This window comes from Megalops cyprinoides, chromosome 23 (genome assembly GCF_013368585.1).
Source record: "Megalops cyprinoides isolate fMegCyp1 chromosome 23, fMegCyp1.pri, whole genome shotgun sequence".
Taxonomy (NCBI): Eukaryota; Metazoa; Chordata; class Actinopteri; order Elopiformes; family Megalopidae; genus Megalops; species Megalops cyprinoides.
Window position 1 is genome coordinate 16,945,934 of NC_050605.1, and position 15,629 is coordinate 16,961,562.

A 15,629-nucleotide genomic window follows, 5' to 3' on the forward strand; every position below is an offset into this window, starting at 1 on the left:
AAGTGCCATGTTATTCATCAGGCATGCCAGCTTTAAAGCAAACGTGCAGGGCTTATTTGACATGGAATTCGGGGGGGGGGTTTGTTTAACATGTTGGTCCCCCGCAGAGGTTCCCCATCTCGGCTTTAGCTGAAAGCGAGCACGGGCCTCTGGGATCAGGAGTTTTTTTTTTTGGGAATCGCGTCACCGTTGCAAGCTGGGATTCCGAACTACAGCATCCGAAAACAATGCTTGCCCATTTGTAAACTGTCTCAGCGCCATCTGGAGGGATTCGTCATGGGGATGCCAGAGGGAAGGAGAGACTGAGAGCGAGGAAAGGTAGAGATGGAGAGAGTGAGGGAGGGAGATGGAAAGGAAAGGGGGGCAGGTGGCAGCCCAGTTGCAATTCAGAGAAATACTAAGTTAGTTACCAGCCATGGGCAGATACTTCAAAAGCCCCCCCCCCCCCCACAATGCAGGTCAGTGGAGCAGCTGACCTTGGAGCGGGGAGGGGTTTGGGGCTTAGCGGGAGTGAGCAGGCAGCGGGGGAATGTGAGGGTCCCCTGATGGGCTCTTTTCAGGGCGTCTGGGGCTGCGGGGAATGGGATTTGACGGGTGTGAAGTGACCTCCCCCCGGCGATTCAGGCTGCAGCTGCTTCCTGTCTGAGGACGGCAGCGTGGGCTTCTGCCTCGCCCGGCACACACTGCCACTGCCATCGGCTCCAACGACGACGACCTGCACAGTATCAGTGATGGTATTCACTCGAAGCAGCGGCCTTTAGCTGAGGCTGTTTCTGGGGTTTTACTGAATGATTGTCAGTGTCATATCTGTGTCTGATTGGGAGTGAGGATCCTTGGCAGGCCACTGAATTTTGTCCTTCATCCCAGTGACTCACACATTCTCTCTCTCTCTCTCTCACACACACACACACACACACACACACACACACACACACACACACACACGCCTCCTCTTCCATCCCATGGGCCACAAACCCACGTCCCCCTACGATGTCCCACCTGCTGGACAGCACCACCAGCACGCATATCCCCGCATTTATGTGCTTGCACTCCTCACAGCTGACTGACTGAGGGTTGCAGAGAAAACGCCGCCATGGCTTTGTTTGCGATAGAAGAACAGATGGGCCACATTTGTGGAGGAATTTAACACCAAATATGAATTTCGCACGGCGTTGTTTTTTTTTTTCTTTTTTTTCCTTCCCCCGTGAACACGGTGTCTGTTCAGTGTCCTCACAGTTCTTCTCCTGCTCAGATGGAGAGGGATTGGTGGCCGTCCTACACCCTGCCGGTGCCGGTTCAGGCACCACATCTCTTTCCCCCGCAAACGGGTTTGACTCAGACGTTCAGGAGAAATCCGTTCGACGATGCTCGGGGTCAGCGTCGTGCAGAATTATCTATTTTGCTCGACTGAAAAAGATGGTCTTAGCTGCCAGTTTCGGTGCATTGAGGAACGCCTGCTCTGAGGGAATTGGACTTGATGCTGTCTGAAGACCTCGCGTTTACATTCATATGTACGTGCGACTGTCTTTCTTCAAAACGTTCGTTTACAGGTTTCAAGTAAGTGAATTCTTTCCCTGTTTGTTTGTTGCTGTTTCTCTGTTGTGTTCTCTGTAGTGTCATACGAAGCTAAAGATACGAAGCGGCTGCAGCAAAAAGCTTGTGGTTAATTTCACCTCAGTTGTAAAATGTTTCTGCGGGGCAGGAGCAGATTGTGCAGCTAAGGACAGGAAAGGTTGTGGGTTGCTGGCGGTAATCCGTGTGAAAAGAGGGAATCGCGTGTGATCATCTTGAAGATATCCTTCAGAGAAGATTGACATGTCAGTCCTTGGAGAGCTGTGGGAGGAAATGCTAAAAGAGGGTTGCGTTGTAGTGTCCTGTTACTCGGGGGGGTGGGTTTGGTGACTAGATGGCATTGCGAAGGACACTAGCCTGACAAATCGATCTGCTGACGCCGTGTGTGGTGACAGGCATGCTGGCATGACTTGGAACAGGATCACCAGGACTGGGCGCTTAATAGATCTCCACACCTGATTTCAGTTCACAGAGCTTGACCAGTAAGTAAGTAACTTATATTGGGTAAAGTGAGTTGAGCAGGTGCAGCGGTAGTCCAGCAGTTTGTGGAGGGAAGGCTGGAAAGGGAAGACAGGTTTGATCCGATGCTATTATTCCTGTGCAGCTCTGTTAGGGAGTTGTCATGATATCCTTTGGTTTGTTTGCTCCAGAGAAAAAAATCCTGAAAGGCCAGGTACAGCAATGAATGGGTTTCAATCTGTCAATCAAAAATGTATTTGCTATAGTGTGTTGTTACATTTGCATTATCAAAAAGTGCTGGGCAGAGTACGTTTGCCCAGAGGGAATCAGCAAACCAGAAAATCCAGAGCCGGTTCAGGAAAAACTGGAAAATGATCCCCTGACCCCCCTGAAAAAGTGGCTGAGAGAAGGTCATGGAAAACATAATTGAAAATGTAACAAATAAAGGCTTGTAAATTAATCCAGAGGCTCTTAGGTTGCTGTAGTGATTGCTGTCGGTGGCTGTGGCAGGCTACAGGTGGGAGCTTCCTGTACAACAGTGGGCAGGTGAGGGAAGTGGGGTTTTTGTGTCCGCCTGTGTGCCAGGCTGTGTCCAGTGGTGCAGTTTGTTCCGGTAATGCAGGATGAATGCTCTTCTTGGTTATCTTGGTAACCTTTTGATATCTGGAGGCTAAGCTGGTGGTGCACTTGTTTTACGGTGGTTACCTTGCATAAATACACATTGCCAGTCACTCCTGGCACTCTCTGCTGTGTGTGAGTGTAATTAAAGTGTGGGTTATATATCAGGGCTTGGAAGCCATTGAGCGTGAGGACTGTTGTGGGTTGCAGATTATAGTACAGCCCTTCATCTCACCCGTCTCTCTTAGATTGCCATGTTTCATGAAAACATGCTTCTTTGTTCCTTTTGTGAGGTCTGCATCTCCCCAAGCTTTGGGGGGAAAAAAAGACGTTTCGCACGGTGTTATTTTGGACCACCGATTCCTCTGTTTCCACTTCAGCTGTGTGAGTTTTTTCTTTTTTTTTGCAGGAAGTGCTATTAACTCACTCGATAACGTGATTTCTCCCGAACAATAGGTGAAAATTACAGCAATTCTTTTCCCGAGAAAGCACTTAACGTGGCTGAGCGTAATCAGGCTGAACTCGGCTGGTTAATGATAGAGTGGGCCAAGAGGGTGGGCCTCCGAGGGCCAGTGCTGGCCTGCAGGTGTGGGAGACATATCTCCAGGAGTTCAACCTTTCTCAGGGCTCAGCTCTGTTTGGGGGGAAAAAGGAGGGTGGGACAGATGGGACTATCCACTGTCATGCCCGTCAGCAACTGTCATGTCTCCGGGTCTGTCAGATTTTATTCTGTTTCATTTAACCAGGGGTGTCAGCTAAGAGCTAATGTCTCTTGTAAAGTGATGACCCAGAGAATAAAATTTGATAGAGACTGAGAATGAAAGGATCAGTGAGTTAACTATAATTAAACAAATGAAGGAGGGACAATTAGTTGGCCAGTTGCAGAGGAGAATCAGATCGTGGATTTGACCAGGTCACTGGGGTTAACGCCCTTTCTCTCTGAATAAGTTCCATGGGGATTTAGATGACTGCAGCCTGAGTCTTGACCATGATTGAATGTGTTGTCCAAAAGACTGCACCTTCTACAACACAGTGTCCCCGTCCCTGCTCTGGAGCATCGGAGGGAAGAGTACACCTGTCTAGCACACCAACGTCACTCTGAACTGCAACATGGTGTTTTCTGGGAGGTCTCCCATCCAAGTATTAACCAATCCCAGCTCTACTTAGCTTCATCTGTTCAGCATGATGAGGTACAGGGTGGTATGGCTGCCACGTGGGCTGCGAGGTAGCTGGCAGGGGAACATGTGACCCAGCTGTGGGATCTCTGCTCGTTTCTCCATATGGATGCTCCAAGTTCGTGAACTGGCTGCTAAATTATAAATAACATCTATATCCAGTAAAAAGCTCAATCAAACCTCATAAATTGCATTCAGTTGAGGAATTACAACTGGTGTGAATGGCCACCTTTCCAGAGGCCAGTTGCTTCACTGTTACCATGTTTGTGGGTGAGGCCATTGATTTCCATTGGCTTTCTCTCAGTCTGATTTCTCTCACTGTCATTTGCTCCTTTCTCTTTCTCTCACTCCAGAATCAAGACTCAAATTACTCATCACAATTGGTATGTCTTGACAATGCTCAGTAATGCCAAAGCACGGTCACACTGGCCTCACTCCTCTCACTAACGCCCCTCTCTCTCTCTCTGGCGTCCTTTCAGATCCAGCATGCCCCTAGAAGGATGGAGCCCCCGGGGTATCTGAGAACAGCGCCCCGCTCAGCTCTCCCGCATTCCCGAGCTCTGGGGGCCGCGCCGCGCACCTCTCTGACCTCCCAGTAGCGGCCGAGGGGACACAAAAGCTTTTTAACCATGCCTGGATGGAAGTCTCAATGGCATCTTGTCCTCCTGAACTCCCTGACCTGCGGGCTGGAGATCTGTGTGGCGGCTGGAATCACATATGTCCCCCCCCTGTTGCTGGAGGCCGGGGTGGAGGAGCAGTACATGACCATGGTCCTAGGTAAAGCTCTGATTACCAATGACCTTTTGTGACAAGACATTAATTAAACATGAAAGGGTCCTCCTGGGGAAAGATAATACACACACACACACACACTAACCTCGGGGAGAAACTGGAGCCCTGACTGAGATTCATGGTTTCCCCCTAGCACTCTGCCCTGACCGCTTGAGTGGATGTTCGCCGCTTGAAGTGCCTCAGTAATTCAGCAGCCGGTTGAATAACATTCTCGTTTTCCTGCAGTTTCTTGTGTTGCCGCTTGATGAAAAGAATTTTTGTATTTATAAAGAAATTTATAGTCAGCACAAACCCTTTAGAGTTAAAAATGGAATGGTGTACTTTTAACAAGGCAGTATACTAAAGCACTGTATAAGCAGTAAAGCAGGGAAAGAGTCTAAAGTGCACAAAATGGGTTAAATGAAACAAATATATGAGATAATGTGATTGTAACATGTCAGAAAGAAAGAACATTCTATCTAAAAACATCACAAATGATTTTTGAAACAGTAGGTCTCGTGGATTTTAGATGGCTTGGCAAACCACTCCAATCTTCAGGAGCCTTGAAACTAGAAAAAGCCTTGAAAAAGCATTTTTTCCTGAGTTCCCCCTAGTTGTTTATGAACAACCTTTAAGTCCATTAAATTAAAGCAGACAATATTGGTTTTCTGATGCTGGCATTTGTTTACCAGCTGCCTTAAGAACATGTTATTTTCATTTAGGACATTTTGGGCTGAAACAACGCCTTTCTTTTGTGGCCTGTTAGGGGAGCCAAAGCCTGTTGTCAGATGTTGATCAATGACAGCCAAGAAAAGCATTTTTATTTGAGACAGCATGAGTAAATACAGTGAGAATTTTTTATGGGTTCATAAATGTTTACGAACGATAAAGAGAGATTTTCACGCTGTTTGAAAACTTGCGTGGTACGTCAGCCAGCTGGACTTGGTTCTCTGCAGCCAGCCCATTCACATAACGTGGCAGGTACGTTTGCGGTGCTCTCGGGCACGGTTTTCAGAAACTGCACTCTGTGTTCCAGACTCGGGGGAGAATGTCCCGTCCCCTCTGCGGCCGGGGGGTCACGTGACCGGGTGTAGGGGGTGGAGCTCATGCCCCACTGGAGCCCGCGGGGAGCTTTGTCTCGCTTTCCCACTCGGGCCTTAATTACATAATGGAGGTCATTATCTAAATCAGAGGCCATAGTCACCTGTTCCTTTGTCCAGGTCGTAATCAGGTGCTAATTGAAAGGTAGCTTCAGAATGAGCCGCAGGAAGCCGCCCTCTTCTCTGGAGGAGCTGAGCCGCAGAACAACAGAAGATAGAGGTCATTTACAGTGCAGAGTGTTTGATTAACTGATGTATGTTGCACATATATGGTGTGTGTATGTTGTGTGTATGTTGTGTGCGTGTGCGTGTGCGTGTGCGTGTGTGAGAGAGAGAGAGAGAGAGAGAGAGAGAGAGAGAGAGAGAGAGAGAGAGAGAGAGAGAGAGAGAGTAGGGTGTGAAGAAGCTCCCAGTGGCTGCGGTTAACAGGAACAGATCCCAATGCTTCTCACAAGCGTACCACTGGCATTGTGGATCCTGAGAGGAAAAGTGTATTTGCGTGCTCCATTGGGAAGTGGATGGAAGGAGCTGACGTTCCTCTCATCGTCTTGGGGGGAAAGAGCGGGAGACGGTCCTGTGTCGTGGAGGTGTTTTGGCGAAGACAGGGAGCCCCTCTGGCCTGTCTGATTTGGGGTAAAAAAGCATCCTGTTGTCTCTTGTGGGCCGTTGCTTGGCACAGAGTCTTGCGGGAAAGCAAACACACAGCCCTGCCCTCTCCCGATGAGCCTCCACCACCGGATTGCTAGTCTGAGTGCACCATGGCTGTGTAATTGGGCTGCGTCTTGCTTGCTTGCTGTAAGTATAGGTTTTTTCCTCCCTGGGGAAAGTGCATACACAAGGAACTTCATTTATCAACAGAAAAGATATTTGAAGATAAATATATTTATTTTTTTTTGCGGATACTGAAAAATAGTATTGAAAATTGAATGGTTCTGAGCTGTAGTTTCACAACTGCCTTCTACATCAAGCCATTGAAGTTTTGCAGTATACTTTATTTTCCATCTTAAAATCAACCAACAGTATTGAAGCACCTTCAGCAATAACAGATAATAACACATCTGAGTAGGTCTGACCGGGTAAGTTTTTACTTTACAAGTGAAGCCACTGAAAGTGGAGCTCAGCTGTTTTTGAGGTGCTGCACATTTTTTTTTTCTTGATAACCATGTGTGTGGTTGTGTTATCATGCAGCCACATGCTTTACAGTAAAGGCACCTCTTTTGAAGATTATCTTTTAGACCAGAATATAGAGAGCTCTTCTTATGCCCTGGAATGTGAAAGTGGTAATCATATCCCTGATTGTGGCAGTGGGGTGGAGAGTGCTGCCCCACCCTAAACAGCCTTCACTGCTGCTCCAAAACACCTTCTGTGCCACCCAGTGTAGCATAGTGGTTAAGGAGCAGGACTCGTGACCAAAAAGGTTGCCGGTTCGATTCCCTGCTGGGGCTCTGCTGTTGTACCCTTGGGCACGGTACTTCACCCCAGATTGCCTCAGTTAATATCCAGCTGTATAAATGCATAACATTGTAACTGATATAAGTCACTCTGGGTAAGAGCATCTGCTAAATGCTAATAATGTAATGTAATGTAAGATGGAAACGGCACCAGATCCAGTCCGGCACTCATTGTTGCTTGCAGTGTCAATCGGACTGATGTTTGAATTTGAAGTGCACCTTGAGTGAATTTGAACAGTACGCCCAAGCGCGCTGTTCTCTGAGGTAGACTAGTATTTTTACTTAGTTGCCACTGAACCTGTATTGAAACTAACTGTCACCTGAAAACAGTTAGGTTTTCTGAAAAGGAAAGCTGAGAAGGGTTCAGGATTCAGCCTTAAAGAGAAGATATATAGTGTAATTTGCCAAACTCACTATGCAGTCAGTGGGTCTTGCAAAGCATATTTATATGTTCCCACGATGCCTACCCAAGCACTTTCCCAAGGTTTCCTCTTCTCATCAAACTATGCTAGATGGTTAAAAATCTAATATTATGTCTTCTTTTAGCAGCTGAACCGGCATAAGTGTAGTGTTCGGCATTGGAATGTGTACATTGTTATTTCACTGCAGATCCGATGTTAGTTTTTGTATCGCCTGCCTGTGCGATTTTGCCCTCTCTGCTCTGGCGCCTGGGTTTTATGGACTTTATTGCAGGTGAGCACCACGGCAGCCAACCTGTAAATCACTGCTTACGTAGGGCGGCTTTGTCTGCTACGGGAAGCGAACCGTGTGAGTTTGTCTCGGTCGTGTGCGTGTGTGGAGCAGCAGCGGTTTCACCCCCTCTCTCAGAAGAACGGACAGCGTCGCGGACACACACGTAGACACGCAGGCACGCACACACAGACACGCACATACGGGTCTCCCTGTGGCGCCTGTGCCTCGGGTGGAGGCAGGTTCGGGTCTCAGAATGCTGGGGTGACGGGTTTCCACAGCTGTCCGGGGCAAGGAATGTGAGCCGGTCTGTTTGTGTACGCTGGCTGGTGAGGGCCACTTTACGTCTCTTTCCCCTCCGCCAACCCTGCTTCTCCCTCCCTCCCTCCCGGCATAATGGTGGGGTGGAAAGGAACTGATAAAGGCGAGGTGTCACAACATTGACTCAGTTCTGCAAGAATGAATGCAAACTTGGAATGTTAATATTAATGACTTGACTACTCAGTTCATCTAAAAATTGAGAATAAAAAAGAATAGAAGAAAATACATTGTGAAATATAAGAGAATATATGTTGCATATGTAAATTTATTGCAATTCACATTTTTATAGCTTATTTTCACTTATCATTTTTAGTTTCTCCTTCCATGGTTACATTGTGTTAGCTAAGTGAAAATAAAGCCAATGGTGAGGAGTCCTGGGAGGTTGAGCACAACTAGTATGTTTGCATGTTTGCATGGAGAAACGGCATCTTGGCAATCCTCTCTCATTCTTAGACAGCATTTTATGAATGAAGAGCTGTGGTACTGTATCCTGGAAAAATTAACAGGATTATTTGTCATAAAGCAGATAATTGTAATGCAAAATACTCATGCTGAAATTGTTGCATATTTGTCATGGTGTTACCACTTTAATTATTCTTGTCGTTTGGGCAGTACAGGGCTGTGGTGGTTTTAGGAACATATGGTTTGTTAAAATGTTGGCTTATTAATTTCATTAATAGGGAAGATGGACACCATGTGTGGAAAAGGTGTTTCACTTCAGACAGGTGAATTATTGCAAATAAAGTTTGCTGTCATACTGAATTAATTTTTAGTGTTCACTCCAGCTTCTACAAAATTCCCATCTACTTTATTCTTTTTCTGATGGAATATTTTTCATCTGTATGCCTCCACAATGTTGTATTTTTCAGGTACAATGACTGTGTCCTTTCAGACTTTATCTAAAACATAAAAATGAATAATACATGCACCTTATTAGGGAATGACTTACATTTGTGCTTCACACCATAACACAGTTTTGTTCACGCTGTTTCCTGATGTTACTTGCTATCGCACCATGTTATGCAAATTCACATATGAAAAGGAGCAGCTGATAACTGAGAACTAACTTGCAATTGTGGGTGACAGAGAAAAAAAAATCATCGGGGAAAAGGGGAAGGGGAAGTTTGCGAAACGTTACCCACACTGACAGATGTGCCGAGCGACCTCCCATTTTGAAGCAAGGGGACCCCTCTGAGGTATTAGCTTTCACGGCTCATGATAAACCATGAATTAGGCTACTGTTTCTTCACCACGTTAGTGCACAGCGTTTTCATTGCTGGTTAGTCCGGCTTGTTGTAGTTAGCAAAGGTGTTTTTGTGACTTGCATGCAGTTGCGTGGTTATGATGTGTTCAGTTTTGGTCCAAAGCAAGGCCATGTCCCCCAGGCCCATGTGAAGGAAAGTAAGAGCCAATGCTAAATGACTCTTGTCCGTTCAGAAGGAGCAAAAGAGGAGTTGTTTGAAAGCTTCATTAATAATCAGGGTAAACTGAGACGTTAGGGCACAGTCCCCTGAGTCATGGGCCATGATCTGCGCCATTTTCTCTGGCTGTTAGAGTGAGTGCCTCTCCCCAGGGACTGGGACTCAGCCACCGTGGGTGAATAAGGCAACGGCCATGTAAACAAATGATGACATTTATTCAATTTCCTCTGGCTGGATTTTTAAATACAAAAGAAAGGGTTTCGGAGTAGGGGAGTTCTACGCTCGCTTCATTGGTGATATAAACTTTTAAAAAATCGATGCGTTAGTAAATGACTGATGCGTCACCTATCCTTTTCTACTCATCCCCTCTGGATTCTCACCTTGTGATTCCCATTGATTATGTCCCTCCTTTGCTTGCTTTGTCATCTCTCAAGATCAAACTAATATCTCTCTAAGGATCCCTTCCTTGTAGTGGTCTCTCTTAACATTACTCTGCTGTAAAGCCTCACTCTCAGCATCACTGCCTCGTAATATCTTCTTACTCTTCGGATCACTGCACTGTAATGCCCTATCTCTTTCAGCTTCATTGCCCTGTAATGCCTTCTCTCTCTCAGCATCGCTGCCCTGTAATGCCTTCTCTCTCTCAGTATCGCTGCCCTGTAATGCCTTCTCTCTGTATTCTGTAATGCTGTAATGTAATGCTCACACTTCCGCCCTTGTTAACGCCCTCCTGTCTTTGCAGGCATCGGGCCTGTGCTGGGCCTGCTCTTCATACCTCTGATCGGCTCGGCCAGTGACCGCTGCACCAGCAGCTACGGCCGGCGCCGGCCCTTCATCTGGCTGCTGTCGCTGGGCGTGCTCCTGGCCCTCCTCATCATCCCCCACGCCGACGTCCTGGCGGCCCGCTTCAGCTGGGGGGGCCGCGCCCTGCAGGTGGGCTTCCTCATCCTGGGGGTGGGGCTGCTGGACTTCTGCGGCCAGGTGTGCTTCACCCCTCTGGAGGCGCTGCTGTCAGACCTGTACCGCGAGGAGGAGGAGGACTGCGGCCAGGCCTTCGCTATGTTCTCCTTCATGGTCAGCCTGGGCGGCTGCATCGGCTACCTGCTGCCGGCGCTGGACTGGAGCGGCGGGCTCCTCTCCCTCTACCTGGGCGGTCAGGAGGAGTGCCTCTTCTCCCTCCTGGTCCTCATCTTCGTGGCCAGCGTCCTGGTCACCATGAAGGTGTCGGAGGAGCCACCCTGCTGCGCGCCGGCCCCAGAGCCCCGCCCGCCGGAGCCGGGGGGGCGGTGCGTGCCCCGCTCCTGCTGCTACCTGCTCAGGTGCAAGCTGCGGCTGCTGAAGGTGGGGCCGCTGCTCTGCCTGCTGCGCACCTGCTGGTCCATGACCCCCGCCATCTACCGCAGCTACTGCCACCTGCCGCGGGTGATGCGGCAGCTGTGCGCCGCGCAGCTCTGCAGCTGGATGGCCGTCATGTCCTTCATGCTCTTCTACACCGACTTCGTCGGGGAGGGGCTCTACGAGGGCGTGCCCAGCGCCGCCCCCGGGACCGCCTCCCGGCAGCGCTACGATGAGGGTGAGTCGGTCGGTCGTGTCACACCTGCCCCATCCCGCCCTCCACCCCCCTCACCTCTCTCACCCCCTCACCCCCCCCACCCACGTCACTGTGTCTACACTGCCACCTCCTGGTCACTCTGCGCATTGCAGGCTGAATGGCGACTAAGACCTCGGGGTCATTTAATTTACCAGGATTTGCGAGCTGGTTAGTCACTGTCATGCTTTCTTTTGCTCCTCCACGACACTTGCATTTCTTTCCGAATGCCAGGAGTTTTGGATGTTACCTGGTGACGTGCATCATTGCCTCCAGTGAATGTACACTGCAGTCGTTTCTCTTGTGAATGCTTCAAAAGCAATTGTTTTTTACGACCAATACATAACCATGAATAAATGTCACGGGAAGATAATATCGACCTCATTATGGTCAGGCCGCAAAACACGGGGCCAGGTTTCATTTGTTCCAGTAAGCGATCCTTATGTATTGTGATTGCTGACAAAGGGCTGTCTAGGAAGATACAAGGAAGTCGTAACTTTAATTTAGCCTGAATATCACAGCATGTGAACACACGTAGCAGTGGTCTTGAACTGAGGCTGTTTCTGGGGTTTTTACCGAATGACTGAGAGTGTCTTATCTGTGTCTGATTGGGAGTGAGGATCCTTTGCAGATCACTGAATTTTGTCCTTCATCCCAGTGACACACACACACACACACAGACACACACACCCACCCCCACCCGAAATGTAGATCTGAAGTAACATTTGAGGCCATCCTGCACTTTTCCATGGCTAATCTTTCTATTTTTTAAATGTACCTTGGACTCATTTTAGCAAGATATTTCATAACAGTTCATGTCCCGAGCATGTCGCTCTTCCGCTCTGAACGTAAACACACGTGTGCTGTCTCCAGTCCTCTATGAGGGGGGGGGGGGGGGGGGGGGTGGTGGGGGTGGGGGACCCATTCGCACCTGTCCTCCCAGCTCCATCCCAACGGAATACGATCCCGAGCACAACCTGCTCTGAGGAGACCCGTGCGCTAACCACTAAGTGAAACATCAGGATGACAGATGGGCTCGAACCGAGGTGCCACGGGCCGAGTTTGTCAGTGCGAGCTCTCGGTATGCGGAGCGGCTGTCCCACGGAAAGAGCCCTGCTGGCCGCTCGCTTATCTCCGCTACGGCAAGGAGGAGAAGCGTGAGGGGAAACGGCCCTGTCTCAGATATGTCTCTGTGAAGGAATCGCCCCCCCCCTTGCTGTTTGAACACTGAATTCCTCCTCGCCGGGCGAGAGCTCTGCTGTGTCTGGGTTGGATGAGGGAGACACTTCCTCTGTGAGCAAACAGTTCCTGTGCTTCGCCCAGCGGTGCTTTATCCAAATTTATTTAAGGGTCAGCGCCCGACCGCGAGGGCTCGATATGGCTGGATAAAGCTGTTTGCTGACTTTTCAGGAGGTTTGCGGGGCTGCGTGTGAACTGCAGACGATACGCCCGCCATCTCTCGTGTGTGTCTACGGAGGTTAAAGACAAGCTTGAACCGGCGAATCGCTGTTTATGTACTCTGGATAGACATGTCATTGTTCTGTCTGGTTATCAAGCACAGGCTTCCCTGAAGCCACATCTAGATTTAAACAGAAAGGCACAGGCACTGAGCAGTAGCAGGTTTTAGTGCTGATACAACTGTACTACTTCTCACTGTTTTATTATTATTATTATTATTATTATTATTATCATCATCATCATCATTACTGGGGCAGTTCAGCATTGTGGTAAGGAGTATGGTTCATTACCCAAAGGTTGCTGGTTCAATTCCTCTCTGGAGCACTGCTGCTGTACCCTTGGGCAAGGTACCTAACCGACAATTGTCTCAGTAAATATCCAGCTGTATAAGTGGATAATATGTAAGAACTGTAACCTATGTAAGTCGCTCAGGACAAGAGTGTCTGCTAAATGCCAATAATGTAATTCAATGTGATGTAATTACATGCATTTAGCAGACGCTCATACCCAGAGCGACTTCCAGCACAACAGAATATAAATGTACCCATTCATGTTAAATTAACAACAGTATCAGACCAGGCTAACAACACTCCAGACCAGTGAGTGCGGGCATAACACCACTCAAGCCCTACCACAAGTTAACTTGGGCAATCTGACTAGGCAACGGAAGCTATTCTGTTGTAACATTAGCATGTGCATTTGTAGCATAAAGGCTTGAAACCCCCCCCCCCCCCCCCCGTCTCTCAGGGATCCGCATGGGGAGCCTGGGGCTGTTCCTGCAGTGTGCTACCTCCACCCTCTTCTCCCTGGGCATGAGCCGGCTGGTGCGCCTCTTCGGCTCACGGCGGGTCTACCTGAGCAGCATGGTGAGCTTCACCGTCTCCGCCCTGGTCATCTGCCTGTCCAAGAGCGTGGTGCTGGTCACCGTCATGTCCGCCCTCACGGGCTTCGCCTACGCCACCCTGCAGACGCTGCCCTACACGCTCACCTGCCACTACCACAAGGAGAAGGAGGTGGGCCCCCCATCCTGCTCCTGCACGCACTCTCTGTCCCTCACTCATTAACTCTCATTCCCTCCCCCTCTCTCTTTCCCCTGTCTCTCTCTCTCTCTCTTTTTCTCTCTGTCTCCCTTTCCTTCTCTCTTTTTCCCTCTCTCTATCTCTCTCTCTCTCTCTCTTTCCCTTTCTCTTTTCTCTCTCCCTTTCTCTCTCTTTCCCCCTCTATCTCTCTCTCTCTCTTTCCCTTTCTCTTTTCTCTCTCCCTCTCTCTCTCTTTCCCCCTCTCTCTCCCTCTCTCTCTTTCCCTTTCTCTTTTCTCTCTCCCTCTCTCTGGTCTCTCTGCATTTCTCACTCTCATTATGTCATACTAATTCCTAACATTATTATGCCCTTATTTATTTTTTTATTTGGGGTAGGGGGGTTGTATGTTGATTCGCTCGCAGAAGGCAATCACCCTGATCAATGATCTGAGAATGTCATTTTAACGTAGACATACCAGGCCTTTGACCTAAATCTGCTGTCACAGACATGTTGTAAAAATGCTATACATTGTGTAGGAGTGAAAAACCAGCCAGCATTGACATGTATTTTACACTGTAACTTATACTGTATCTCCAGGCATACAGCTGGTTTGTGAGTGTTTAATCAAACGCGGGTTTTATTGACAGGTTTTGGTTTTTTTTTTTGGTTTTAGGTTTATATGCCAAAAAGCAAAACCAAAAATGCGCATAAGAATGGGATCACAATCACAAGGGAGTCAGTGTGTTTGACAGCGGAGGACGAGGAGGGCGGGCTGCACCACAAGCGGGGCGGGGCTAATGGCCACGCCTACTTCAGTGGGAATGGCCCCGGGTACTACGCTTCGCACAGCCACAACAGCTCCGCCCAGGGCTCCGCCTCCTCAGAGCTGGAGGACCACGGGAAGCGAGGCGTGGGCCTGGACTTCGCCATCCTGGACAGCACCTTCCTCCTCTCTCAGGTCTTCCCCACCCTCTTCATGGGCATGATCGTGCAGTTCACGGAGTCCGTCACCGCCTACATCGCCTCTTCTACCATCTTCGGCATCGTCGCCATCTACCTGGCCAACCGCATCGTCTTCGACCAAAGGGACCTCAAGTGCTGAGGGAGGAGGAGGAGGAGGAGGAAACTGGGACAGGAAGTGCATCTTTGAGTGTGTGTGTGCGCCCCCCCCCCCCCCCCCACTACTGCCTTCTGCATGGAATAGGTCAAGCATTTTTTGACAGTACTGTGGAAGGTTTGTCCTTTGTGTCAATACATGAGTTTTGTTTGTTGGGACATCTCCTGGTTAGTCCCTGTTTCACACCCTGATGGACAGTACTTGTTATGTGACTCAGTCCTGACCACCTGACCCTCCTCGGTTCTGTCCTTGTTGATTTCTACTCAGGCATTCAGACATTTACCTCCATCGCCCCAGAGGTCACACGAAGCCCTCAGAAAAGCAGGAGAGATGGCAGATCCAGCAGATTTTGTTGCATTTGGCTTGCAGTTCTGATTCCTGAGCCCCTTCTTGGTGTTAAAAGTGTCATTTTGTACAAAAGGTTGTCTCCCTCAGTCCAGGTGGACTTCAATCCTGCTGCCGATATGACCCCCTGCTCCTTTACGGTCAACATGGATAGGCTGTGTGCTGGTTTGGATGTTTGTTGGTTTGGTATTTTCACCCACTTCATGACTCTAAGTCATGACAAATGAATGGCTCGTGTCCATCAGTCCAATGGTAAGCCTAAGCCTGTCGATGAGCAGATGAGCTGTGTATTAAAATTCTTTATATAGTTTTGGTTTTAATGTAAAGCACAGGTTTACTGTATATATTTTTGTATATAAGAGCATATATTTATATCCCTATGGGAATTTTTTATGCAACCTGTTTAGGTGAGGTCAACTGTGTGCCTGTGGTATTGCTAGCATTAAGTGGGTTGTGGGAGCTGTTTGCCATTTAAAGAAAATTTTCAGGTTTTTTATCATTGTCATTTATTTATATATACTGGG

The 15,629-nt window shown here is 48.6% G+C and overlaps 1 protein-coding gene across 1 annotated transcript in view; it reads left to right on the forward strand.

Moving 5' to 3' along the window:
* The window catches only part of LOC118770512 (solute carrier family 45 member 3), a 28,935-nt gene extending 14,164 nt beyond the window's left edge, over positions 1-14,771 (forward strand). The window contains exons 2-5 of the mRNA XM_036518235.1: positions 4,304-4,601; positions 10,321-11,151; positions 13,372-13,637; positions 14,317-14,771. Of these exons, the coding sequence (XP_036374128.1) occupies positions 4,454-4,601; positions 10,321-11,151; positions 13,372-13,637; positions 14,317-14,745 (1,674 nt within the window). The 5' untranslated portion in view covers positions 4,304-4,453 and the 3' untranslated portion in view covers positions 14,746-14,771. The remainder of the gene's footprint in view (positions 1-4,303; positions 4,602-10,320; positions 11,152-13,371; positions 13,638-14,316) is intronic.
* The last annotated feature ends 858 nt before the right edge of the window (positions 14,772-15,629 follow it).